Source organism: Chanodichthys erythropterus, chromosome 17, assembly GCF_024489055.1.
Source record: "Chanodichthys erythropterus isolate Z2021 chromosome 17, ASM2448905v1, whole genome shotgun sequence".
Classification (NCBI taxonomy): Eukaryota; Metazoa; Chordata; class Actinopteri; order Cypriniformes; family Xenocyprididae; genus Chanodichthys; species Chanodichthys erythropterus.
In genome coordinates this window covers 26,127,501-26,153,592 of record NC_090237.1, presented here as the reverse complement: position 1 = coordinate 26,153,592, position 26,092 = coordinate 26,127,501, and the positions used below count along the sequence as shown (strand labels likewise).

Genomic DNA, 26,092 nt, shown 5'->3' with positions numbered 1-26,092 from the left:
TTAATCACCTTTTGGCTTTTTAGCAGTGTATATATATATATATATATATATATATATATATATACACACACCGATCAGGCATAACATTATGAGCACTGACAGGTGAAGTGAATAACACTGATTATCTCTGTTAGTGGGTGGAATATATTAGGCACCAAGTGAACAATTTGTTCTCAAAATTGATGTGTTAGAAGCAGGAAAAATGGGCAAGCGTAAGGATTTGAGTGAGTTTGACAAGAGCCAAATTGTGATGGCTAGACGACTGAGTCAGAGCATCTCCAAAACTGCAGCTCTTGTGGGATGTTCCTGGTCTGCAGTGGTCAGTATCTATCAAAAGTGGTCCAAGGAAGGAACTGTGGTGAACTGGTGACAGGGTCATGGGGTGACCAAGGCTAATTGATGCACGTGGAGAGCGAAGGCTGGCCCGTGTGGTGGCTGTGGCCTCTTTCAGCAGGATAATGCCCTTGCCACAAAGCAAAAATGGTTCAGGAATGGTTTGAGGAGCACAACAATGAGTTTGAGGTGTCGACTTGGCCTCCAAATTCCCCAGATCTCAATCCAATCGAGCATCTGTGGGATGTGCTGAACAAACAAGTCCGATCCATGAAGGCTCCACCTCACAACTTACAGGACTTAAAGGATCTGCTGCTAACATCTTGGTGCAGATACCACAGCACACCTTCAGGGGTCTAGTGGAGTCCATGCCTCGACGGGTCAGGGCTGTTTTGGCAGCAAAAGGGGGACCAACACAATATTAGGAAGGTGGTCATAATGTTATGCCTGATCGAGGATGGAGATATATATATATATATATATATAAATATATATAAACTAAACCATGTCACACTGAAGGTCACTGCTGTTACTACTTATCAAATCGACAAATATGAATTTCATTTGTTTACACCTGCTGCATGTTTTGCAACAGAAGATACTTTTTTTAGACCTTTAGCCACAAAAAAAATCATTCATAGACTGATTTTGTTTAGAAACTTTATTGAAACATACAGGTATGTGAATTAGCCACTGGAGAGAAGTTCCAGTGCTGCCATTTTGGAAATGTATAAATTTATTATGAGTGGAGAGCATGAAAGCTTCATAGCACCACCTTGATCGGAATAATCACATATAGAAAATGCAACAGATACATATGCCCATTTTTCAAAGGACTTTTTCCATAATATCTGCTGCATACACTTTGAAACACCTACAGCTAAGTTTGAAAGGCACTCTGATGACAGTTTCACCTACTCCAGTGATACATTTGTAACAATCTCTGGTGTACCTATGACTAAATCACTAAACCTGTGTTTCTAAACATGAATAAGGCACTGTCTAAAAGATTGGCAACACTTTGTCTCATTCTATAAAGCTTATCTTTTCACTATACATTTATTTTCAGACACAATCTTAATCTATTTTTTACTGATAGGATACTGATGCTGCACCTTGATTAGAGTTGTGCAAATATGAAGCAATGATTCTTAAAGCGATATAAATAAACCTTTGAGAAATGCTTTGATGGACAGTAATAGTATCAAAAGTAGTTAGTTTTCAGACGCTCCCTACAGGCAATCCTGCACATAACACTCACACATATGAACTCTCTCGCGCTCATGTGCACGGTTTTCTTTCACAGAGGCACACCAGTGCAAAGAGACGCACAACAGATGTGCAAACACTTTGTCCTACGCAGACACATTCAGAAATAAGACACGCTACATGTTGAAGCTCACACATACAGAAATAAAGTTACAAGATGTGATTAGTAGAGCTATTGCAGCTGGCAGTAACGTATAATGATAAAAAAAAAAATAATAATGTTGTTATCTGAATTCTACGGAAGAGGATTAGGGCCAAGCAATAATAAAAAAATAAAACCATCGAGATTAAAGTTGTTAAATTTCGAGAAAAAAGTCGATATAAAATGTTGAGAATAAAGTCATTAAATTATGAGAACAAATTTGTTAAATTATGAGTAATTTAATGACTTTTTTCTCGTAATTTAATGAGTTTTTTCTCAAAATGTAGCGACATTTTTCTCGTAATTTAACGACTTTTTTCTCGTAATTTGACAACTTTTTTCTCATAATTTAATGAGTTTATTCAACATTTTATCTCGACTTTTTTTCTCGAAATCTAACGAAATTTTTCTCGTAATTTAATGACTTTTTTCCTCATAATTTAACGAGTTTATTCTCAACATTTTATCTCGACTTTTTTTCTCGAAATTTAACGACATTTTTCTCATAATTTGACGAATTTGTTCTCGTAATTTAACGACTTTTTCTCATAATTTAACGAATTTGTTCTTGTAATTTAACGACTTTTTTTTCATACTTTAACGGATTTGTTCTTGTAATTTAACGACATTTTTCTCAGAATTTAACAAATTTGTTCTCATAATTTAACAAGTTTTTTCTTGTAATTTAACGAATTTGTTCTCGTAATTTAACGAGTTTTTTCTCGTTATTTAATGACTTTATTCTCAACATTTTATCTCGACTTTTTCCTCAAAAGTTTTTTTCTCGAAATTTAACGTCATTTTTCTAATAATTTAACGAATTTGTTCTCATAATTTAACGTTTTTCTCGTAATTTAATTACTTTATTCTCAACATTTTATCTCGACTTTTTTCTTGTAATTTAATGAGTTTTTTCTCGAAATTTAACGACATTTTCCTCATAATTTAACGAATTTGTTCTCGTGATTTAACAAGATTTTTCTAAAAATTTCACAACTTTAATCTCGAGATGGTTTTATTTTTTTATTATTGCTTGGCCCCAATCCTCTTCTGTAGAATTATAACACTGAGATTGAAAGGAAATAGTAAAGGACTGATAGTACAGTAATAATGCTACAAAAGCCTTAGTTTCCAGGTAAACAACTAAACCAAACTAAATTTATCTGAAAAGGTTTAGAAACAAACTACAAAAAAATATAAACAATACATTCAATATGAAATAAACAATACATGAAAATGAAAAAAAGGGATTTTAAAAAAAAGAAGAAAAAAAAATCTCACATTCTGTTAGTCATTTATGATCTTACAAAAGGAAAACCGTACTCTGTTCCAAAATACAGTTTTTCTCAAATGTGCAAAAAAGAAAAAAAATGACAACTTCCTGTTTCAAAAATTATGAACTCAGTCCTCCAGTATTTCAGCTTACAGTATAATTGAGATTTCAATGAGAAAGTATTGCACATTAAAATGTGATTTGTCAAGTCATGTCATAAATGATCGCCTTATTGACCAGGTCAAGTCCAAGGGGATTTGTCTGACCATTAAGGATTATATATTAATCCAGCAAAAGTCATTTCTGCCCACCCACAATTCTTGATGACCAATGATTTAAACATGCCCTTAGAGCCCAATTTAAAGTTTGTGATTATACCCAGAATGCTCTATACTCAAATGTCCTTCATTTAGTTAGCGATTTGAACAGTTCAAGAAAAAGTATACACAATTTTGGGCACAATTGTAAAAATTCAAAACTATATGTTAGGTTAAATTTCGCCATAATAATAATGTCATATGAGCAATAAAGGTCATATTGTGGGTGAGTAAGTCTGATTGGTCAGGTCATATAAATGGTGAAGTCTGATTGGTCAGGTCATATAATGAGTGATGGCTCTCAAAGCATAGAGCAGCTCTGCCTGCATTCGAGCCTCCATTAGAAGCAAATTCACATGAACCTGTATACAAAAAAAAGAGTAATTAAGAATATCAACATATTTAGAAAATAATAATATAATAAAAACTTCACATGAAAAAATAACTTACCTTCTCGGAGTGTCTGAACTGGTGCCAGTAGCTGTCGTACATGCGGCGAGTGGTTCGCTCTGGATAACATGTCACTGTTTTGATGTAAACCTTCAGACTGCGCTCCAACAGCTGATTCACCTCACCGTAGTCGTAATCGTCGTATCTGCAGACACACAGTATGAAAACATGTTCATGTTTCAATACTAGGCAGTAAAGGGCCGGGTTCAGTACTCCTGGTTGTACTGTGCTTGTACACTAGGGGGCGCTATGGGCATACATAGTGTACACTATGATTTACAGTTGCATTCTACTATCTGTAAGCAGGGGAGACCCGGATTACCTACTACAGTTGCCAAAATGTGCAGTCTACAATAGAGCACACCATTGTTGTTATTGTTAAAAATAGTTCCGTTCATTGAAATAAAGCTGAAATAAAATATAAATATTCGATGAAAAGGTAGACAAATTTGAACTTAAGTTGGAGTAAACAGAAAACTGAAAAAATGGAAATATGATAATGCTAATTACGCACTCGTGGACGTACCTGATTCCGTACATACAGTGGACGTAGTTGAATAGAGCCCTGCGCAGCATGCTGGTGTCCACCCCCTCGTGACTGGCCATGTTGTAATAGGTCAGATCACATGCCGTCCTGAACTTTTCATCCAATAGGTGACCAATGTCAGAGTAGAGCCTGTTCACCAGAGAGAAACCATGATCCTCCCATGAGTAGTCCTATAGAGTGAACAAGATCGAATATGATCAATCATTCATTCTCAATAGGGTATTGAAATGCTGTTTATGTGTGTATGTGATTGTCATACTTGTGCTTTAAATGTGGGTGGGTTGTCTTCTCCGTGTCGTGCAAAGTCCTGGTATCCAAACGACGGGTCGTCTACAAACCGAGCCACGGGAGAAGGGGGCACCACTTCCTCAACAAACCCTGAATATGCAAAGCACAACATTTTAATACAAATACGCAAAAACAAAAGATTGCTAGATCATTTTTTTGTTTTCAAGCAATAGTTCAAATTCAAGCTTGGCAAATAAAATCCTAGCTGAGTAGATGATGACAGTCATGACAGTATTTAATATTAATTCCCACTTTACCACATATTTAAAAGTTTCAGCTTATATTAGTATGTAATATCATGATGAAAGAAAATATGTTGTAGTATGAAACTGAAGAAGAGAAGATGGGTAGAAAGTATCTGTGTTGTAATACCTGCAGACACCACCAGAAGACTCTCTTTCTTTTCTTTCTCAAAGCGAGTGAACATCTCCTCCTCTGACGCATCATCGTCTTCTCTTTCCTCCAGCAGTCGCTTCATTCTCTCCATCAGAGCTTCCAGCTCGCTCTAAAATACACGAGAATGGAGTTTAAAAAATGAGATGCTACACTTAAAAACGCTGTCCAAACAAATCTTGAATCACACACTGCACAGAATACGCATTTAATTAATATACAGATGAATGTCATAAAACTTTTAAAGAGCACACCCTAAAAAAAAATAAATAAATAAAAAATGTATATGTATAATATTATAATGTAAGGTATTTTATACATATAAAGAGTTTGGTTCCAAAACGCGATAAACGCCATTTTCGAAAAAATTGAGTTTCCACCAAAATCAGTATTGTATCTGGTCGGTATTAAAAAGTAATTTATTAATGTTGGGCAAAATGCGATATCCGTCGTGTTATTCTGTCATGTTTTCTCCCTTTCTTCCCAAAACGCAACAAACGGCAGTCTCCTTTTTCTGCAAAACACGATATATCCGCTCAACCAATCACAGCGCTCGATTCCACGCACTGTAAACATTGAAGGCTTTTTTAAAAAGGCGTTTTTAATACCAATGTACTGGGCAAATGTGTTTATTTTAACTGTGCGGTGGCGCCAGATGCTCTTTAATCGGTAATGACAAATAATTTATAACATTAACAAGATGACCCGTTGAATCAATTTTGGGAGCGACGGCTGAATGTACTATTTTTAGTAAAATGTCTGTATATAATATAAATATTGGCAAAGTTTAGACTCTGTCATGTGAATAAATTTACTTTGTTGTGTATTTTCAATTTGAAAATCACTTTTACATTGATAGATTAATTGCATTTTGAAAAAAAGTGTCATGGATTTATTGCATTTTGGGAAAAAAATAACACGTTTTTATAATAAACTTTTTAAAATCAAAATGTAGATTTGAATTTTTAATGTTTTTATATCCAAAAGATGCTATGTGAAAGTTTGAAACGGAAAATAGTGGTTTTCATCTTGCCACTTTCTTGGTAAAGAAAACACCACTACATACATATATATATATATATATATATATATATATATATATATATATATATATATATATATATATATAATTTATATAATTTTATGTACAATATATAGTATAGAACTATTATTTGTTTTTTGTTTTTTTTTATTATTTTTTCATCTGAATGTGATCTGAGCATGTTTTTCTGACATGCAAATACAAAAACAGATTGTTTAGCATTGTGCCTAAAGCCTAAATCCGAATTCAGACACATTCTACGGAGCCCCTAAAGGGACATAGTTAGGTTTACTGCAGTAGTCGGTTACATTACAGTACATCAGATTTCACTTATCACATGAAGATACTGGTGCGCAACACATCCTGAGGGTCATTGACAAATATCTTATCTTGTAAAATGTGTGGTCACTACCTCCGCTCCCTATACACAGAGTACGCGTGATCGTGAAAGTAAAAAGCGTGCGATTTCAATATCCCGCATATTGATAACAACTCCCTGATACCCCAAAATGATATACAATATAATTACCCAACTATATAACTGCGAGAGAACTCAAAAACACTAAAAATATATTTTTTCTCCCATCTCGTATTTTTTCCATCACCACGTTCCTTTTAGGGCTCGGCAGAATGCGTCATTTCCTTTCCAACATAGTATTCGGCTACGAGCACATCCCTAACATGGATACTCTATAATGTTTTCCTACCCCAGTGTTAGGGTTACGCAGGGGGTTCCCGTTGGCTTGGTTGCCATTTGTTAGGTGGCAGGTGCATAAACCCGCCATGGCTGGAGGGCAAAGGTCATCCGTGACCCCGTTGACCTCTGTGACCTCAGGGTCAGGGTTGACTCCGCTACCAAACACAAAACTAGCCAAGGCATGGAAATGAGCCAACAGTACAACAGCATGAACCAGCTCTGCCAGAGACCAGCTGTGCTCGCCTGTCTTCACCAGAGCCTGAGAAACAAAAGATGGTAAGATCATCAACATTTGATACGTCACATAACATTACATTTATCTCAGAAAAGCTATATTTTTACTTAACTGCATTATTTAATTTGTGTTTGAATTTTTTTAAATCTTTATATTTCAACAACAAATTGAAGTAGAACCATAATTATGCAATAAAAAAGGTAATATAAAAAAACTCAATTTAAATGTTTATATTCAACTCATATAATTTTTATTGGAGTGTTTATTATTAAACTTTATTAAATGCTAAAAAATGAGCTGGAATACTGAGCAATAAACACGATCGCTAGTGTGTTACCTGTATATGTTGCTTTGTAATGAGCCAGGGTCTGTGCGCGAGGATCTTGTTAATCTCGTTGAGGTTGCGAAGTCGTTGCGGGCAGAACTCCAGACCTCTCAGCCAATCAGAGCACACGCCTATCTGCTCGAACTCCTGCACGTGCTGACACACCAGCGCTGAACACTGATGCCGTGCTGCAGCCTGGAAAATACGGAAGAAAAATCACTCACAAATACAGTTTAATAAAGTCTCCCTTGAAAGTGTTTTTGTGTGCATTTGTACCATTATAGCGATATAATGTCTGTAATGGAGTGGTAGGGGGCCGTCCATCCTCAAGAGGTAATAGTGGCAGCGCAGGAAGGCTTGCAGATAATGCGGGTGGAGCCCCATCACCTGCGTCAGGTTGTCCACGCGGCCGCTGAACTCTTCGTCTATGAACATCACTGTGGAATCACTCAGAGGCATGGCTCCGATGATCTGAGAGGGCAAACATAGGACATTTCACTACAGTACAACATATTGACTGTATTTTCCTTACATAGTACTGTGGTCAGATGGTAATGCAAATTAAATGTGTGGAGTATAGAACAAAAGCCTGTCTGATTTTGCAACATGAGAAGGCACCAATGTGCGATGCTATGAATCAGAGCCAAGAAAGATTTGAACTCTGGCTCAGGTTCATCTTAATTCAACGAAGTGAGGACAGATGCTATAATTCAATTTACAATCCAAATACACTTTCTTAGATCTCCCGGCACGCTTAACTTGGATTCAGTGAAAATCATCTCCTGAACCAGCTGAACTCAAAACAAAAATGAAATGAACACCAACTGACTCGAGCTGGATGAACTCGATCGTGTGAGTGTGTGAGAGAAGAGAGAAAAAAAGTATACTGTGGTATTTTGACATATACTACGGGTCCGAGGCCACGTTCACACTGTCAGTTTTTGGGATTGATAACCACATTTGCTGACATGTGTGAGTCTCAAAATGTCTCGTTCAAACAGCAGTTTACAGTAGCGTCTGGAACACTGTCTGTATGAACGTGCAACGAGAGTCAAGCCCGTATTCTCTTACTAGTAACCATAGCAAGAGTGACCAAAGTCATTTAAAAGAAGGCGATGTACATAATACTGAAAAGTCTTATCACTTTAGACAGGACAGTGTCAAGATAAGCCACGAGTTCATCCATCAAATCTTCATTAACCGACAGCAGCTTCAATGTAAAACATGCGCAAGCCGGACTCACAAACGTATTCTGCTGCTGTGTGAAAGTGGCCTGAATGAACCCATAAACTATTCAAACGAAATTAATACTTTTAATAGCTTAATAACTGTTAATTGTTAAAGGGTTAGTTCACCCAAAAATGAAAATTATGTCATTAATGACTCACCCTCGTGTCGTTCCAAACCCGTAAGACCTCCGTTCATCTTCGGAACACAGTTTAACATATTTTAGATTTAGTCCGAGAGCTTTCTGTTCCTCCATTGAAAATGTATGTACGGTATACGGTCCATGTCCAGAAAGGTAATAAAAACATCCTCAAAGTAGTCCATGTGACATCAGTGGGTTAGTTAGAAGTTTTTGAAGCATCGAAAATACATTTTGGTCCAAAAATAACAAAAACTACGACTTTATTCAGCATTGTATCCTCTTCCGGAATCCTTTCCATTGAATTGATTTGATTCCAATTGAATTGATTCTATTGGTAATGCACTTTTACGTCATTTTTTTTTGGCAATTAGGACATCCGCACCATTTTAAAAAATATAGCAATACCAAAATACAATGTAGAATAGCTTGAATACAGCGTGCGTCTCCCTCAGACTGTAAACGAAGCTCAGGCGCACCAAATAACACGTCAGTAGCGTCTTACGTCAGCAGCGTCACTGCGGAGTCGTGAACCCGGATTGACAACAGACCCGGAATAGAAGACAATGCTGAATAAAGTCGTAGTTTTTGTTATTTTTGGACCAAAATGTATTTTCGATGCTTCAAAAACTTCTAACTAACCCACTGATGTCACATGGACTACTTTGATGATGTTTTTATTACCTTTCTGGACATGGACAGTCTACTGTACATACATTTTCAATGGAGGGACAGAAAGCTCTCGGACTAAATCTACAATATCTTAAAGTGTGTTCTGAAGATGAACGGAGGTGTTACGGGTGTAGAACGACATGAGAGTGAGTCATTAATGACATAATTTTCATTTTTGGGTGAACTAACCCTGTAATGTTACAAAAGATTTATATTATTTTAAATAAATGCTGTTCTTTTTAACTTTTTAGTCATCAAAATAACCTGAAATAAATGTATAATGTATATATACACAAAAATATTAAGCAGTTGTTTTCAACATCGATAATAAATGTTTCATCAGCCTATTAGAATGATTTCTGAAATAGTGATGCTGAAAATTCAGCTTTGCCATCAATATATAGATTTAAAATAGATCAAAACAGTTATTTTTATTAAATTGTTAAACTATTTCACAATATTACTGTTAAAATTGTATTTTTAATAAAATAAATGCAGCCTTGGTAAACATAAAAGACTTCTTTCAAAAACATAAAAAACTTATTCTTTAATTTCTTTGCCTTTAAAAAAAAGAAAAGAAAGAAAAACTCAATAAACAGTTATCAACAACAACAAAAACACATAACATAAAAAAACTTGCTAAATCCCAAACTTTTGAATTGTAGTATATATACATGGAGTAACCAAAGAAACATGGTGTTACCATTGTACCATCTCTGCACAAAGAAACATAATAATATTTTTTATTAGTTTTACCTCATTTTCTGGAATAAATGAGCTTGGTCCTGTTGATATGTGTCTTGACATCTTCATTCCTTTTGCCTGAGGAACAACAAGAACATTTATCATGAATATGATGAAAATATCTAGCCTGGGTGCCAGCCCGAACCCCGCCCACAACATTTTTTTGGACGGGAAGTTCGGTCTGGACTCGATCCATTGTGGAGTAATTATGCTCGGCTCCCAGAAGGCCGAGCCAATCAAATTGCCAGGGCGGGCTTTAATCGATGATGGACAGGCTATCTGCGGTTACGTAACCACCCACGTCATCAAAGAGCGATTGGGTTGAATCGATTTTCACCAACGATGACTGCAGCTGGAGAAGTAAGATGTTTAGATTCCGCTATCACGTCTGTAATAAAAGAAATCGACAGCGCATTAATTTTAAAAGACGAACAAAGAACCGCAATCACGGCATTTGTCGATGGGAAAGATGTGTTTGCCGTCCTTCCAACGGGATTTGGCAAAAGTTTAAGTACAAGTTCAACATACGTCACTTACTGCGTTGCTCTGATTGGTTGTAGGTCTATCCAATTGAGTGCAGAGTTTTTTTTTTACTGGTTCGGTTAAGACACGCCCCATAATTCAAGTGCAATGGAGCAGTATCAGACTCACATTCTGCCTAGAATATGAGTATGACGAAGTCAGGCTAGAAAATATCCTGATAGAATTAAACTTTTTATTATTGAAGTGTGTATTTTTATGTTAAAATACTTTCTCCAATTTCAGGTTAATATGCAGAGCTAACTAGGTAACCCATCTGTAGCTTAATTCTGCACAGCAACAGTCGCTCAACCAATGGCATGCGTCTGGGGGCGGGCCTATCAGTTTATTTAACCAGTAGCAGGCAAGTGAAAATATGTTTAAAAAAGCAGTCATTATTTTAGAGACACTGCTGCCTCAGAAATTGCCTAACAAGCACAAAGAGAAGGAAAATCCTAGATAGATAATGTAATAAAAGCCTCATAGTGTGTTTAATGTATATTTTAAAGGGCGCAACATTGATTTTACAGGTCGATTTTGAGTCTCTCTGCTTGGGTTTATTTTGAAAGTCTCTCCCAGTCTTTTGTTCCTGTTACAGTGAAAGGTAAGGAGTTCCACGAAAGCTGTGTTTGTTTTATCTATGCGTGTGTGTGTTCTCTAAACTGGCGATAATGACAAGGGTGTAAGGGTCACTTCAGTTCAGTGGCCCAAAGCCTGGACACACCAAATCTCTTTCCCTGTCATTCTCACCCTCCCTTGCACTTTATCTATCCTTCCTTCCTTCTCTTCATGGTGTGTGTTTGTTCAGGATATCCCACCCCTTACCCTTAACCACCACAAATACACAAAACGGTGTTGTATTTGCGGTCAGACGTGTTTTGCCTCCACTCTGCGGCCTTGATGTAAACCTGTGCTGTTTATAAAACACTACCCAAGAACTACCAAGATTCTGCACACCCAGACACACACACACACACAACTGCTCAAACAGGTGATATTTGCAGTCAAGTTGTTTTTCCAACGATGCAAAAACTGTGAGAGGAATGATTGAGCAACACAAAGACAAGGAGAGTTTTGTTTTGGGACTTGTTGGTTTCTTACTTCCACAGCTCTGTTGAAAGAGAACAAGACTCTACATATAAAATCAAGAGAGTAAATAGACTGTGCAAAGAAAGAGGGCAAGCGGCAAACAGAGAGAGGGCAGAGATGGGAAAAAAATACAGAAAAGGCATTTGAAACCAACATTCAGAGTGTGCGCACACCATTGTTGTCAGTGTTAACTAAAACTATAATTGTTTTGGTTCAGTAGTGTACATTTTAATTAAGCAAAGGATATGAGTCTTTGTCTTCTTGTGAGTGTATTTTCCTAAAGTACTATTCATCACAAGAAGCCTTTCTCTCATCTGTGTTACATAATCATAGTCAAACATATAAAGCAAGAGAGAACAGATACAGATAAGACGGAAGGAGAGCCACGGGATATGTTAAACTAATTTGTTCTATGTGCTTAATGTAATGCTTGTGTGTATTTGCAATGAGGCTGCACTGATTGGCCATCCCGACTTGTTTGACACACACGGAAACATTGACACAGCACTGTGACCATTGTGACCTGCTCCATGAAATCGCATCACCGCTCCCGGCCAATCAAAGCACAGCATACTATCAGCACAGATAATGCTTGAGACTGTCATTCTGTGGCACTATGGTAACGATTCTGTTGTCATGACAGCAGCATGAGTGTCCACGGATAGAGAAAGCGTCTTCCTCAAACAGTCTGGGACGGCGTCCAGATTTAAAAAAAAATCATATCTTTAATAAGAATATTAAGAAAGTTAATCAAAAAGTAAATTCTATGTAAAAGGTCTGAGAAAAAAGAACATCTGAAATTTGAATCTATGCATATGAATACATTTGAATCTATGCGCATGAATAAATACAAAAAAGACTGAAAGGCTACTGACAAAGAGCCAAATATCAATTTATGATAACAAAAATGTCAAATCTTGCATCAGATTCTGGATTCAATTAAAATGTAGAACTATTCATTGGTAAAAGTAAAAATGTGATTATTAATTAAAAAACTTTACAAAAGTTGACCATAGTAAGCCAAATACTATATTTAATACTAATATACTAATACTAATACAATACAATACTAATATTAATTTTTTTAAATAAACTGTACTAACAACACTAACAAATTTTACTAACTAGTAGGGGTGTAGCGGTACATGTATTCGTCCTGAACCGTCACGGTACGGACGTCTCAGACGATGAATCCAGAAAGGGGCGCGTGGTAATGCAATGCTGTTTGCTAACAGCCACAAGAGGAAAAAGTGCAGAAGAAGAAGAACAGACAATCTACGCATAGATATGTTTACATGTAATCTCTCAACCAGTGTTTCAGCTGTGGAAAGACTTGAGAATAATATATCACATAGCATTACATTTGCCTCAGGCAAGTCATTTAGTGTCCACAGCATGATAGTTCACTAGAGAAATTAACTCTAGAAGGGAGTATTTCACTAAATATATGCACTAGCATGTGACGGTATCAAATTTTCATGTTGCGATTAATTGATGAAGCTTTTATCACGGTATACGGTATTATCACGGTATTAAAATAAGTTGCAAAACAATTTTTAACATAATTTAACAGGTTTAAGAACTCTTTTTGTAATAAAACAAAAACAACTCTGACTGAAATTTTCAAACAGATTAAAATGCAAAAGAATGAGGCTATAAAGAACAACAGATAACACTTTACTCTATTTAATGCATTAACTAAGATTGAGCAATAGCTACATTTGTAACAGAAAGTGTTATTTTCTGTTAATGTTAGTTTAGAAACACAACTGATCATTGTTAGTTTTATCTCAGGTCCATTAAGTTATCTCGATTTTAGCAATGTTATTAAACAGTAACTAAGAAATTAACATTAATTAATAATAATTAATGCTTTATAAGTATTTTTATTGTCAGTTTAGTGATAATGAATTAACATGTTAACTAATGAAGCTGTATGTTTTCAAAGTTTTACTGAACAATAACAAATAATCAGAACATTTCTAATCATTAGGGCATGTTGTAGTCCAGATTAAAACATAAAAATGTTTAGGTTTGAAAATAAATATCCTTTTAAGTCTTTTTTCAGTATTTGGTGCTTTGATGAACAACACTGAAATTACAAAAAAATGAATGGCTGTTTGAAGCATTTTAAAAACTTCACTAGCGCAGTTACTTTGTTTGCACGGTTTCCGTGGTAACCGCTGCATGCTGCTGTTCCATCAGCGCCCTCTGCTGTCAGAGAGTGAACGCGCACTTTCATTCAGCTCGTCTCCTTCACTGGTTCCGCCATGTGCTTCTCGTGCACGTTGGGATTGTTTACATCTGAGCGCGTGTCCTTTTGACGCAGAATACAGTGGCGTTGTGCATTTTATATGATTGATGGGTAAAGTATTCTTAATTGCCTTATAAAAAAATTAATAATTGGTAATAAATTATTATTTACAGTATTCTGAAGTGCCGATATCGTGCTTATTCATTATCGCGATTTATCGCATTACCGAATATCGGTACAAGTCTATGCACTACATTAGTTTATATATTCATTATATTTACTTTACCTGTTAGTATTGTCTTAAATTTGTCATGAAAAGAAGTTATGACAGTGTGTAAATGATCATTTCAAAAATAAATTGGAGTAGAAAATAATTTTATAATTAGATTTAGAAGTTAATGCAAAACCTGCCTTGTGTACAATTTACATGTTTTTTTTTTTTTTGAATGTTGATTATTATATCTAAATTTATTTATCTGTAAAATAAAAAATATCTTTAATAATAAACTACATTAACATCCACACCAACGGACAATAACATTCTGTTTATTCTAAGCGCGTGCATTTTAAATGCTCACGCTTTTTAAAGCAGGATGGATTCTGATTGGCTGTCAATGTTTTTATCGTTCACCAGCTGGAGAAAATCGTTCTGAAAGTGATTCCAACAATATTATAGTTATATTTGTGGTGTGGACTACTCTTTTATATTTAGAATGATTTTTAGTACTATATCTCTACCATTAACACTGTAGTTATCATTTGGCTGCACAATTTCCATGTTACTTTTACAATCATAGTATTACCACTTTTACCATGTAAACTACTACAATAAGCACAGTACTATGATTTCATGGATTTATCTATTTTTGAAACTATAGGTTACATAAAACCCACTATACTGCATTTCTAAGGTTACCACCCAAGCAATTTTAATTTGGTTACCAGTGTTCATTTTTACAAGTGTGGTTTTTATGGTTGTACTGTATGTACAGGTCATTTCATAAAAGTCAAGGTTGTGCTTTTAAGCGTCAAACAACCACTCTTTGATCTACTTAAGTCTGTTAAAAATGCTCAAATGGACTCTGGATTACAGTGGAGGTGTCTGAACAGTCAGAACTCTGGCCTGTAGACATGTCAGGTTTTATGTATTAAAGAATGCTATTGTTCCAGCACTCTGCTTTTGCCCAGTCAAGCTTTTGAGTCGAAATGGCTGTCCAGGAATCCTATATGCTTCCTTCCCTTCCCTTCCCTTCCTGGCGCTCTGCCTTCAGTCGAAGATGCAAAAAGTCTAAGTTTGTTTAAAAGAGAGAAGAGGGAGGAAAAAAAGTGGGTCTGTCAGCACAGCCTGATTGTGTCTTCTATGTTCTGGGGTAAAGTGCAGAAATGTTTGTCTTCATGACAGCATAGGTAGATGTAGAACAAAAGCTCACACAAAAACACACCAATACAGCCGCTTTGTGCTCAGTTTAAACAATAAAGGCTTACCCTGACTGAGTCTGAAGAGAGAGAAACATGAAATGACTACATGGATGAAATATGGAAGAGGAAGGGTCAGAGAGAGAGTGAGAGAGCTGTGTGATGTAACATTCTGGCACACTAGGCCACTAATGAGTCTCCGGCATCCAGATATGTTAACAAATATTCAGTCTCAGTGAGGATTAGGATTAGGTTTGATCTCCGGTGAAGTTTTTAACAGAATGTAATGAGAGTTATTATGAGCGGTTTACTAGGGATTACCTTATCAGGTTCTTAGCATGGTATGATCAAGGAAAAATTGAATTGAGGGTGATGTGTAATTTACAGTAAAATACAGGTCTTAACAATAGAGCATTTAAAATGTGTTTTAGAATAAACCAGAGGTACCATTTTGCACAAACACAACTTCATTCTTTATAAATCTCTCCAACAGTGTGTAATGTTAGCTTTAGCCACGGAGCACTATCAAACTCATTCAGAATCAAATGTAAACATCCAAATAAACACTGTACTTACGCGATTAGACATGCTGCATGACGAACACTTTGTAAAGATCCATTTTGATGGTAATATTAGCTGTGTGAACTTTGTTTATGCAATGATAGAGTCGAGAGCTCAGGAGGGGGCAGAGAGCACGAGCAATTAAAGGGGCCGCAGCCTGAATCGGCGCATTTATAATTATGCCCCAAAATAGGCAGTTAAAAAATTTATTTAAAAAATTGTACAGGGTATTTTGAGCTGAAACTTCACAGACACATTCAGGGGACACCTTAGACTTATATTACATCTTTTAAAAAATGCCAAAAGCTAAAACTAAAATTTCAAATTAAAATATAAATTAATTCTGGGTCATTCCGTGTCAAATCAACCGATTTCGGAAACTTCCTAGGCTCAAATTTTTGATACAAAGACAAACGTAAATAGTGATGAAAGCCAAAATATTAAATGTCAAAAAAATGTATATTTACTGAGTAATCCACTATTTTGTAGAGGAGCGTTAAAATGACAATTTTCACCTGAGATTTGGAGCCAATTTACAGGGGTGTAAAAATGACTGGCAGCATCATTATTTTATTTTTTTTATTCTTTTAGATTCTCATTCTTAATAAACTTTCCTTTTGAAATCTTAATTTCCAAGGCCCTATATAGTTCAGTCCAATAGAGATGGGGATCTCAAAGCAGTTCTATGTTCAAATTGTTGAAATTTACCCATTTTCAGTGATCGAAAACCAAATGTGGTTCACTTTGCAGAAAGCTGATACTTATTGCATTTAAAGAGGAATGTCTAAAGAATAAATAATGTTTAAACTATAAATATATCTTATTTCCCTCTACCAAAAGAATTCTCTCTGAGTTATGTTTTAAGTTGAAAATGGTTAAGTTGAGGCACATTAACTTGCTCTCAAAAGTGCACTTATAAGAATCTATATTTTAATTAGTTTTAGAGATATTTGGAAGAATGGATTTTGTTCATTTTAACAGCTTCTGAAGCTACCAAGAGTTCAAATACGCAGTATCGATACTACACGTTACCGCATTGACATCACTATATCTATGGGATTTAACCATATAGGGCCTTAAAAATTAAGATTCATAAGAACAAGAATCTAAAATGACATTAAGAATCTAAAAAGATATTAAGATATTTTTAATACTACTTGAGTTACAGGCATGCAAACTTGAGGCAAAATTTCCCATTTTCGAACCATCACTGTTGGCATATAATGAAACAAAGATTGCTAAAGTCAACAGATTTTACTAATGGACCTACCAATCTCTGTGTAAAAATAAAATAATGATACTGACAGTCATTTTTACACCCCTGTAAATTGGCTTCAATCTCAGGTGAAAATGGTAATTTTGACCCCCCTCTACAAAACAGTGGATTACTCAGTAAATATACATTTGTGACATTTAATATTTTGGATTTCATCACTATTTATGTTTGTCTTTGTACAGAAAAAATATTAACAAAATGACAAATTTTAGCCAAGGACCTCTGGTTAAGTTGACACGGAATGACCCTATTACATTATTGTATACTACTAAAAAACACTGTTCTCAATACTCCACACAATTTGGTATCATGACTGTAGCACAAATCATGCCGGACGAGTTACAGGCCAAAGATTAATATTTTAAGAATAGCATTTTCATTCAACCCCAGTACTGATAAAATAAATTCCATTATTATAAAGTTATGGTACACCAGTTGCACATGAAAATCAATAAAAAGTGCTGTAAATACAGGCAAATATATATTTTTAGAACATGAAAAAGCCATTTTTCAGGTTTTTTTATATATAATTTTCTGACATAACAGCATTACCGTTGTCTTTCTTTCTCTCATGAGGATCTCTCCCTGGTGATCACTTGATTGCGTCAGAATCTGTGGCTCTTGAATGATGCCATTAAACTCATAAAAGATTATGCAACACTGGCAGAACGCACAGGTTTTAGTTTTGCTTGAGCAGACGCCTGGTGGCACCATGACAAATGTCCCCGGCCGGCACTTGCGTCCTCATTCAATTAGTGGTTTGAGTATTTGTAGTCCTCATGGCGATGTCTACCCACAGATCTCTGCTCAAGCATGACTACAGAACGTACAGACACCGATGCTGTTCCCGACGGGTCACTATGTGGTAATGTGGCAGTGCGATTCATTGGTCAATTATGTCACGCCAGCGCACACGGCAGCTGGGGGAACAGGAAGTGTGTCAGATGCTGAATCAGCAAAACTCAGTTTGGCTGCACAATTTATATGGAGCTTCTGTCTGTCTCTCTTTCAAGCAAGGAACACTGAAATACAAAACTGGTTGCATTGAAGCAACTCAATTTTGTTAGCGTTCAGAATCCACAGTAGAGTCATTGTTGCTTGTTCTTTGAAGCGTGTCACAGAAACAGCAATAAAGATGAGGTAGAAATTGGATTGAGTGATAAAAAGAGAAAAATGGAGTTTCTTATAAGATTAAAAAGCATTTAAAAAGTGTCTGATGTCACATAATATATTCTTCATATGATTTATGAGTTCTTTAAAGGGAGGGATCAACCCAAAAATGAAAATTCTGTCATAATTTTCTCTTGTCATTCCAAACATTTTGTAGACTGGAATGCATGTGGATAAGTGAATGATGGCAGAAGTTTCATTTTTAGGTGAACTATTCATTTAATGCACCAATACGTAAGTGGTATAAAGAACTAGAGAATAAAAAGTTCTTTGTGGAACTTTTTAATTGGAAATAATTGGTTATAATTTGGCTCTAATTATAATATTTTTTTTCTGCAAGCCAAGGCAAGACTGATAATAATTTGAACTGATTTGTCCGAACCAGCTAGAGCAACAGGTGAGAAGAGACTAGTTATTTGCTGATGAAAGTTATCACGCCCAGGGAACGGGTAATGAAGAATCTTCTCAACATGACCAAATGACCACAAATCCCTCAAACCATTCTCATATAATAGGCGTCTTCCAAACACATACACATGCACTCAAAATACAGGTTTGCATACAGCCACAGGATAACTCGCAGTATTTGCTCCCAGCTGCAGCTAGAGACAGGAAGATCAAACAAACAGCTCGCAAGCCTTCAGCCAATAGTTCAATCTGATAAATGCCAGCTCATGTTTCTGTATTAAAGTCCAGGTTGAGCTAAAACAACTTTTGGCAGGGTGTGTGTGAGAGGAAGACGTGCAGAGCAGAAGTAGGTCACATGTGTTCGACATGATTAATGACAGCTAAAAATAACATCTTCCAGCCAAAGAAAATAGAGAGAGATGATGGCAGAATTTCACATGAGATGAGTAGGTCACTAAGTTAGTTGGCCTCTGATACACATGTGTGTGTGTGTATATATATATATATATATATATATATATATATATATATATATATATATATATATATTGTGTATAGTTCACCCAAAATCAAAATTACTGTGTGAGAAAAAATTCAAGTTTACAGAGTCCTGATAATGCCAAATGTCTTGTGTTACCAGTAAAATGCAGCCTACATTATTTTAAATATATCTAGTTGTATGTCCGCTATAGCGTTATTCAAAACAAAGGCGTAGCTTGATGACGCCAAGTTTGAGCGCGGAATCGTGGGACATGTGGTCCTCACCTCAACGGATGGTGCAAAAGAATAAGGATAGGACTCGGGAAGAAATCATGTTCATGGATGCGATTATTATCGTTACTGTAGTATGAAGCACTTCCGCTTTTCCGGTCATGAGTATGAGGTAACGCAGCTCTGTTTATCATATTAGATACATTTGAGTGTGTTTAAAATTATGTTATAACGTTACTCTGTGCATTCATTCGGCGACTGCTGTGAGACACTTGTTTGAGACACACTGCAGTAAGATCGATTTTAACCGATTTTTAAATTCTGGATGGCTTGTGTTGATAAATGGCAGGCAATTACATTTAAAACATATTGTATGATGGAGAAAATGCTGTATTACTGTTACTAAAAATAGCTATGTTAGCTACTTCACAAAATAGTGTTTTTCTCTGAGGCATGGTAAAGCATGATACTCTCAAAAAATCAGGAAAATTAGATTTAAACAATAAGACTAAACATGTCGAGCTATATAACAATTATTCACTTTATGTCTATAAATATATCGAAACAGTTGTTCCTTTGCCTAATAAAACATGTCAATATTAAAGCGTCTTTGGTGTTTCCATGGTTTCTACGAAATAAAACCGGAAACTGAGGGTAACGCGGGTAAGACGCAATTGACAGGCGACTCCTCACACGTCCCGGAGCCTTGGTTAAAATTAAAATTTTCTCACGATTTACAAATAGTTGTAAACATTTGGGATATTGTAAGTACTCAAGTGAAAAAAAAATATAACACTGGCCTAGTGGTTTTTGGATATTTTTCTGCAAAAATAATTACATATTGCACCTTTAATGACAGAGTGCAAGCATGCAACACTTGTATTTTTCTGTATTTTCAGCTTCAGAACAATGAATATTTTTATTCTAGTATCAACATTGTCCTGTGCATTGGGTTACCAGGGGGGTACAATTGGTTTTTTTGTTAACCTTTTATCATATATCTTGAAGTATTGCAATAATATTGTATTGTGATATGTATCGCATCGTGATATGAGGGTATATATACATATATATATATATATATATATATATATATATATATATATATATATATATATATATTTGTAGTTATTGTTGAAAAAAATACTAATCCAACTATCAATAAAAATAAAAAACAAGAAATAATAACAACATGTACTAGAATAATTTTATATATATATATATATATATATATATATATATATATATATATTACTAGTTATTTAATTAAAAAAAAAAACGTAACTAAATAAACCTCTGGATGGCCAGAGATATGACAAATATGTAATACTCATGCACAACCCAAACGTTACAACGCAGCTTCCCATCACCAAGATCAACATCAGGATCAATTGCATGTTTTAATGACACAATAAGCCCAAACTAAAACAGAATAACAAATTTAAACACATGGAAAACAACGTTACCTTCTCCCTGATCATGTTCCGACAGTGGTTGCAGATATCTGCGTTTTCGTTCATTCTGGCAAGCTTCAACCAGGCGAAGAGCTCAATCCCGGTCTTAGTGACGATGTACTGGTCTGGGCATGTTCGCTGCCAGCTCTTCTATGGGCGATTAAGACCTGAGGGAGGACTGGGCACCCCTCCGTATCCCTTCGTGTCTGCCTTCGCAGTGCGCAAAGCTCTCCAAGTGTCCAACTTCAGCATGAACGTGCGCTACACGCCCCCTCAGCTGGCCTCTTTCGCTCCGACTCCCGAGTGAATCGTTCTTGTGAACCGATTCGTAAGTCGCTTGTGAATCACTTAACTGATGACTTCGTTAAAACTGTTGAGATGGGGAAAAAAGATTATGAATATAATCAATAATTAATGTTAATAATACTAATCATTAATATTGTTACTTATATATAATGTTAGAACAAATAAGGCAACATTTCGCTATGGCACATCGACAAACAATAGGCTACATAGCCTACTGTCATTATTTACATTACTATAGAATCAGAATCGTTATTGTTTTGTTTAAAATGTCTTAAGATAGCTAATTTGTCCAAATTTTGCTAGAAACGCATCAATTTAACATGAAAAAATGAGAACGTACGAAAACCCTTTGAGAGATGGCTCAAATGAATCGGTTCATTGAACCGTCCAAAAGAACGAACTCGCTAAAAAGAATCGGACTTCCCAATTTTCTCTGCATGAGCCACTCCCCCCTCCAACTTTTTCTCTCTTGTCCAGACATGTCCCCCCACTTTAAGTGGGCTGCATATAAAACAATTATTTAAGACATTCTGTGAAAGTCGGGAGCGACCTTGTATTATTTTTAACACACAATGGTAAATCCATTCAATCATTATATATGAAGGCAGGGGGTGAACATTTTATGACTTAACAGCTCCTAATGAAACTCTGTGCTGAGGTCTATGGCTCATATAATGTAGAAGGCTACATAACATCTAATAAAACAGTGTATTGCATCAGGACGTCTGATTAGATTTCACCGTCTCTATATTTTTTCTAAAACATTTTGATCGCACTCTTTTACTGATTTATTTTCTAGGAAAAATAAGCCTGGCTGCTCAAACAAGTCAAGGCAATCATTGTCTAGAGTGCATATGCAGCAACACAACTCAACAATTGGCTTTTACAGTGCATGCGAACAGGAGCCTTGAATAGAGATGGGAATTGCTGACAGAGCGGAATGGCCATCAGACGGTGTGGACGGGAGCCAGACCCCGGCAGGATTATTGTCCATGGGTTCACGAAGGCGGCCCACGGGGTGCTACTAAAAACATTCCGATGATCTCAGACTGATGTTGCAGAGTTCAAATGAAATGAATGCTGGCCTACATAAACTTGTTCATGCTGTGATGTTCTGTTCAGACAGATTGCAAAATGTCACTAAACTTAAAGTTAGGGGATTTTTTCCGTTACAAAGCATGACAGGGTAACAGCAGTGTTTTAGCATTAAGTCAGCAAATTCTGTGGTGATCCTTAAACATTAAACCCTTAAGCCGAGAAAATCTGCACGGATCTTGGTTGAAAAAGAAACAAACTGACAAGTCTTTTTTTTTTTTTCTCCCCTGCCACCAGAGTTCAATTTCACCCGGCAACAACGTGATGTCATCAGGAGAGTGAGAAATCGGCCAATCAGAGTGCTGACTGATCAGCCTTGAGGTCACAATGCTGTATCATAGCAATGACTAAATGGTGCTGGTGTGAACTTCCTGAGACAATCTAATTTTATGCAACACACTTAGAAATCATATCAGTTGATTTTACACACAATTTACAGCATGTAATGGTTTGTTTCTCCAGAAAATCTAAATGTGAAACTTTTTTGAGACTGTTGCATCATTGTTTACTCATTTATAACTAATGCACACAGACTAGTTTTTATCATTGAAGCAAATAGCTTGACAAATGTTTTAATCTTTTGATTTAATGTGAACAATGTACACTAATATAATATATTTTACTTTTATTTGTGTGTGTGTGCGCGGTGCTTTAAACGGGATGTAATCCTGCAATGGGACTGCCACCCACTTCCTCCTATTCTGTGAAGGGCTGTTTAGGAAGCCAGCTTTGTGAGTTTGTGAGTTAGTATCTATGCCTGTATTCTAGCAATGGCTCATTTGCTGCCAAAGGACACATGTTGTCAAAGTGTAGCCCATTTCCATTCTATTCGAGCACATTTCCACAAAGTTTTGACTGTAAAGTTATATGCAAATATGAAAGTGACCCTGTATATTATTTGCTGTTTAATGGGCCTAACTTCCTAGTTTTAACGCAGACTTACCGACTCGTGTCTGTTCTATCAGATGAAAGATCTGCAAGCCTTTCCTGTGTATTACATGTTTAGATACAGAGACAGTGGGAGAGCCTGTCAAACAAGCATTTCAGCTGTGATAACCTCATATTGACTTACTTTCTATGACAATTTTGATTAAATCAGACTTGATCCAGTTAAACAGTAGGCTAAATCAAACTCGTCAATCAAATCTAACACCTCCCTTTTCTTTCACTCGTTTGTGTATTCCAGAGCACTTTTGGTGTCTTTTTGATGCTTTGATTAATAACTATCATTACTTTCTTAGTGTTTATAGTTTTTGGTTTAGCCATCAATTCAACATTTGCAAAACATTTCAAGGGTCATTCTATAAAACCAAACAAGACAAATAATGTATTTACTGAATTGTACTGTGTAATAATGCATTGCTTTAAAGGTACAAATTTTACATCATTTGAATTAAAGGTGCCCTTGAATTGGTACGTAACAGTCGGGATCATTAATATGTACGCCACCAATATTTGCATATGCCAGACCATGTTCAAGGCATTAGACAAGGGCAGGACGTCTGGATGTGCACAGCTGAATCATCAGACTAGGTAAGCAAGCAAGAACAACAGCGAAAAATGGCAGATGGAGCGATAATAACTGACATGATCCATGATATCATGATATTTTTAGTGCTAAATTTGTGAATTGTCTTTCTAAATGTTTCGTTAGCATGTTGCTAATGTACTGTTAAATGTGGTTAAAGTTACCATTGTTTCTTACTGTATTCACGGAGACAAGAGCCGTCGCTATTTTCATTTTTAAACACTTGCAGTCTGTATAATTCATAAACACAACTTCATTCTTTATAAATCTCTCCAATAGTGTGTAACGTTAGCTTTAGCCACGGATCACCATCAAACTCATTCAGAATCAAATGTAAACATCCAAATAAATACTATATTTACATGATCCGATGTATGCATGAAGCATGCATGACGAACACTTTGTAAAGATCCATTTTGAGGGTTATATTAGCTGTGTGATCTTTGTTTATTCAGTGATTAAAGGGGCAGCAGCTTGAATCGGTGCATTTCTAATTATGCCCCAAAATAGGCAGTTAAAAAAATTAATTTAAAAAAATCTATGGGGTATTTTGAGCTGAAACTTCACAGACACATTCAGGGGACACCTTAGACTTGTAAAAACATCTCGTAAAAAAAACGTTCGATGGCACCTTTAAGACTCAATACATCATCCAAAATGTGTTTTGTTTTACTGTGATTCACTATATTATAAGTGGTTTTCGCGGGAAATCGCGTACATTCGTCACTCGCCTGTGTGTGTCTCGTCATATCCGTATGTAGAGAAAAGTTGCTCCGGCTACTTTACGTGTGTATGCTGTGGGGGAGAACGTGATAGAGCTTAATGTAACAAGTATATTCGAGTATCTATTCTACGGAGTAACATTGGCTTGGCTTTTCGTAGATGGCGAGAACTGAGGGATTTGAAATGTTGTAAAAGTGACGCAGTGATGGCGTTTTTATTACTCGACAGGTGAATACGTTATTTTATTGATGAGATAAATTTCCATATCCTATGTAGCTCTCTAACAGCATTGGCTGTTCTGAAGAAATCTATTGAGAAATCTAATCTATTATAGATCTATTGTGAAGGGTCATTTCATTATAGGTGTTGTAGTGCTGTGCTGGAATTTATTTAAAGGTTTAGTTCACCCAAAAAATGAAAATTATGTCATAAATTACTTATGCTCATGCCGTTCCACACCCGTAAGACCTTCGTTAATCTTCTGAACACAAATTAAGATATTTTTGTTGAAATCCATTGGCTCCGTGAGGCCTGCATAGCAAGCAATGACATTTCCTTTCTCAAGATCCATTAATGTACTAAAAACATATTTAAATCGGTTCATGTGAGTACAGTGGTTCAATATTAATATTATAAAGCGAAGAGAATATTTTTGGTGCACCAAAAAAACAAAATAACGACTTATTTAGTGATGGCCGACTTCAAAACACTGCTGCAGGAAGATTCGGAGCGTTATGAATCAGCGTGTCGAATCAGCGCGCCAAAGTCACGTGTTTTCAGCAGTTTGACACGCTATCCGAATCATGATTCGACACAAAAGATTCATAACGCTCCGAAGCTTAATGAAGCAGTGTTTTGAAATTGGCCATCACTATATAAGTAGCACTATATATAAGCGCACCAAAAATATTCTTGTCGCTTTATAATATTAATATTGAACCACTGTACTCACATGAACTGATTTAAATATGTTTTTAGTACATTAATGGATCTTGAGAGAGGAAATGTCATTGCTGGCTATGGAGGCCTCACTGAGTAATCAGATTTCAACCAAAATATCTTAATTTGTGTTCTGAAGATGAACGAAGGTCTTACGGGTGAGTAATAAATGACAGAATTTTCATTTTTGGGTGAACTAACCCTTTAAACAAGTACCATGTCTATTAATGGCTCTTAGCTTCAGTAACATCTTCAACTAGTCAGCTTGAGATCCTTTCCATCTAAACTGATTATATCTCTTAAGCCTCGTAGTGGATGTTTTATAAGCAGTAGGATAATCTCTCTCATTTTTTAGTTATGAGAAAGAACCATGTTCATCCACACAGTCACACAGAGCCGGAGCACCACCAAAACAATGTTCTTCCGCCAAATGCTTGCAGTTTTGTTTTTTTAACCGTGAGTTACATAGTCATAGAGTAGGCCTACCATTAAAAGGGTTGGGGATTCTTAATAAAATTCTTTATGATATTATTCTCAAAATATAATTCAT

The 26,092-nt window shown here is 35.9% G+C and overlaps 1 protein-coding gene across 2 annotated transcripts; it reads right to left on the bottom strand.

Annotated features, from left to right (window-relative positions):
• Nucleotides 1–86: 86 nt before the first annotated feature.
• On the bottom strand, nucleotides 87–21,183 carry sesn3 (sestrin 3). 2 transcript variants are annotated; one of them, XM_067365425.1, is made up of 10 exons: nucleotides 20,964–21,183; nucleotides 10,106–10,171; nucleotides 7,588–7,782; nucleotides 7,324–7,506; nucleotides 6,762–7,010; nucleotides 4,992–5,124; nucleotides 4,591–4,709; nucleotides 4,311–4,501; nucleotides 3,785–3,929; nucleotides 87–3,696 (listed from the first exon to the last, which is right to left on the bottom strand). In XM_067365425.1, exons 1-10 carry the CDS (start codon nucleotides 21,015–21,017, stop codon nucleotides 3,610–3,612), a joined length of 1,422 nt encoding a protein of 473 aa, XP_067221526.1. In that variant the 5' UTR covers nucleotides 21,018–21,183; the 3' UTR covers nucleotides 87–3,609. The 2 variants fall into 2 exon arrangements, with proteins under 2 accessions (XP_067221526.1, XP_067221525.1); XM_067365424.1 differs by lacking the exon at nucleotides 20,964–21,183 and adding an exon at nucleotides 17,761–18,036.
• Between the last annotated feature and the right edge of the window lie 4,909 nt (nucleotides 21,184–26,092).

What these genes read in the sequence shown, in the direction of transcription:
- sesn3 (XM_067365424.1), bottom strand. Translation starts at nt 17,922, where the DNA reads ATGGTGCCACCAGGCGTCTGCTCAAGCAAAACTAAAACCTGTGCGTTC. An exon ending in GACATTATATCGCTATAATG is followed by an intron (nt 7,507 to 7,587) that starts GTACAAATGCAC and finishes CGTATTTTCCAG; the next exon opens with GCTGCAGCACGGCATCAGTG. An exon ending in CACTGTATGTACGGAATCAG is followed by an intron (nt 3,930 to 4,310) that starts GTACGTCCACGA and finishes GTGTGTCTGCAG; the next exon opens with ATACGACGATTACGACTACG.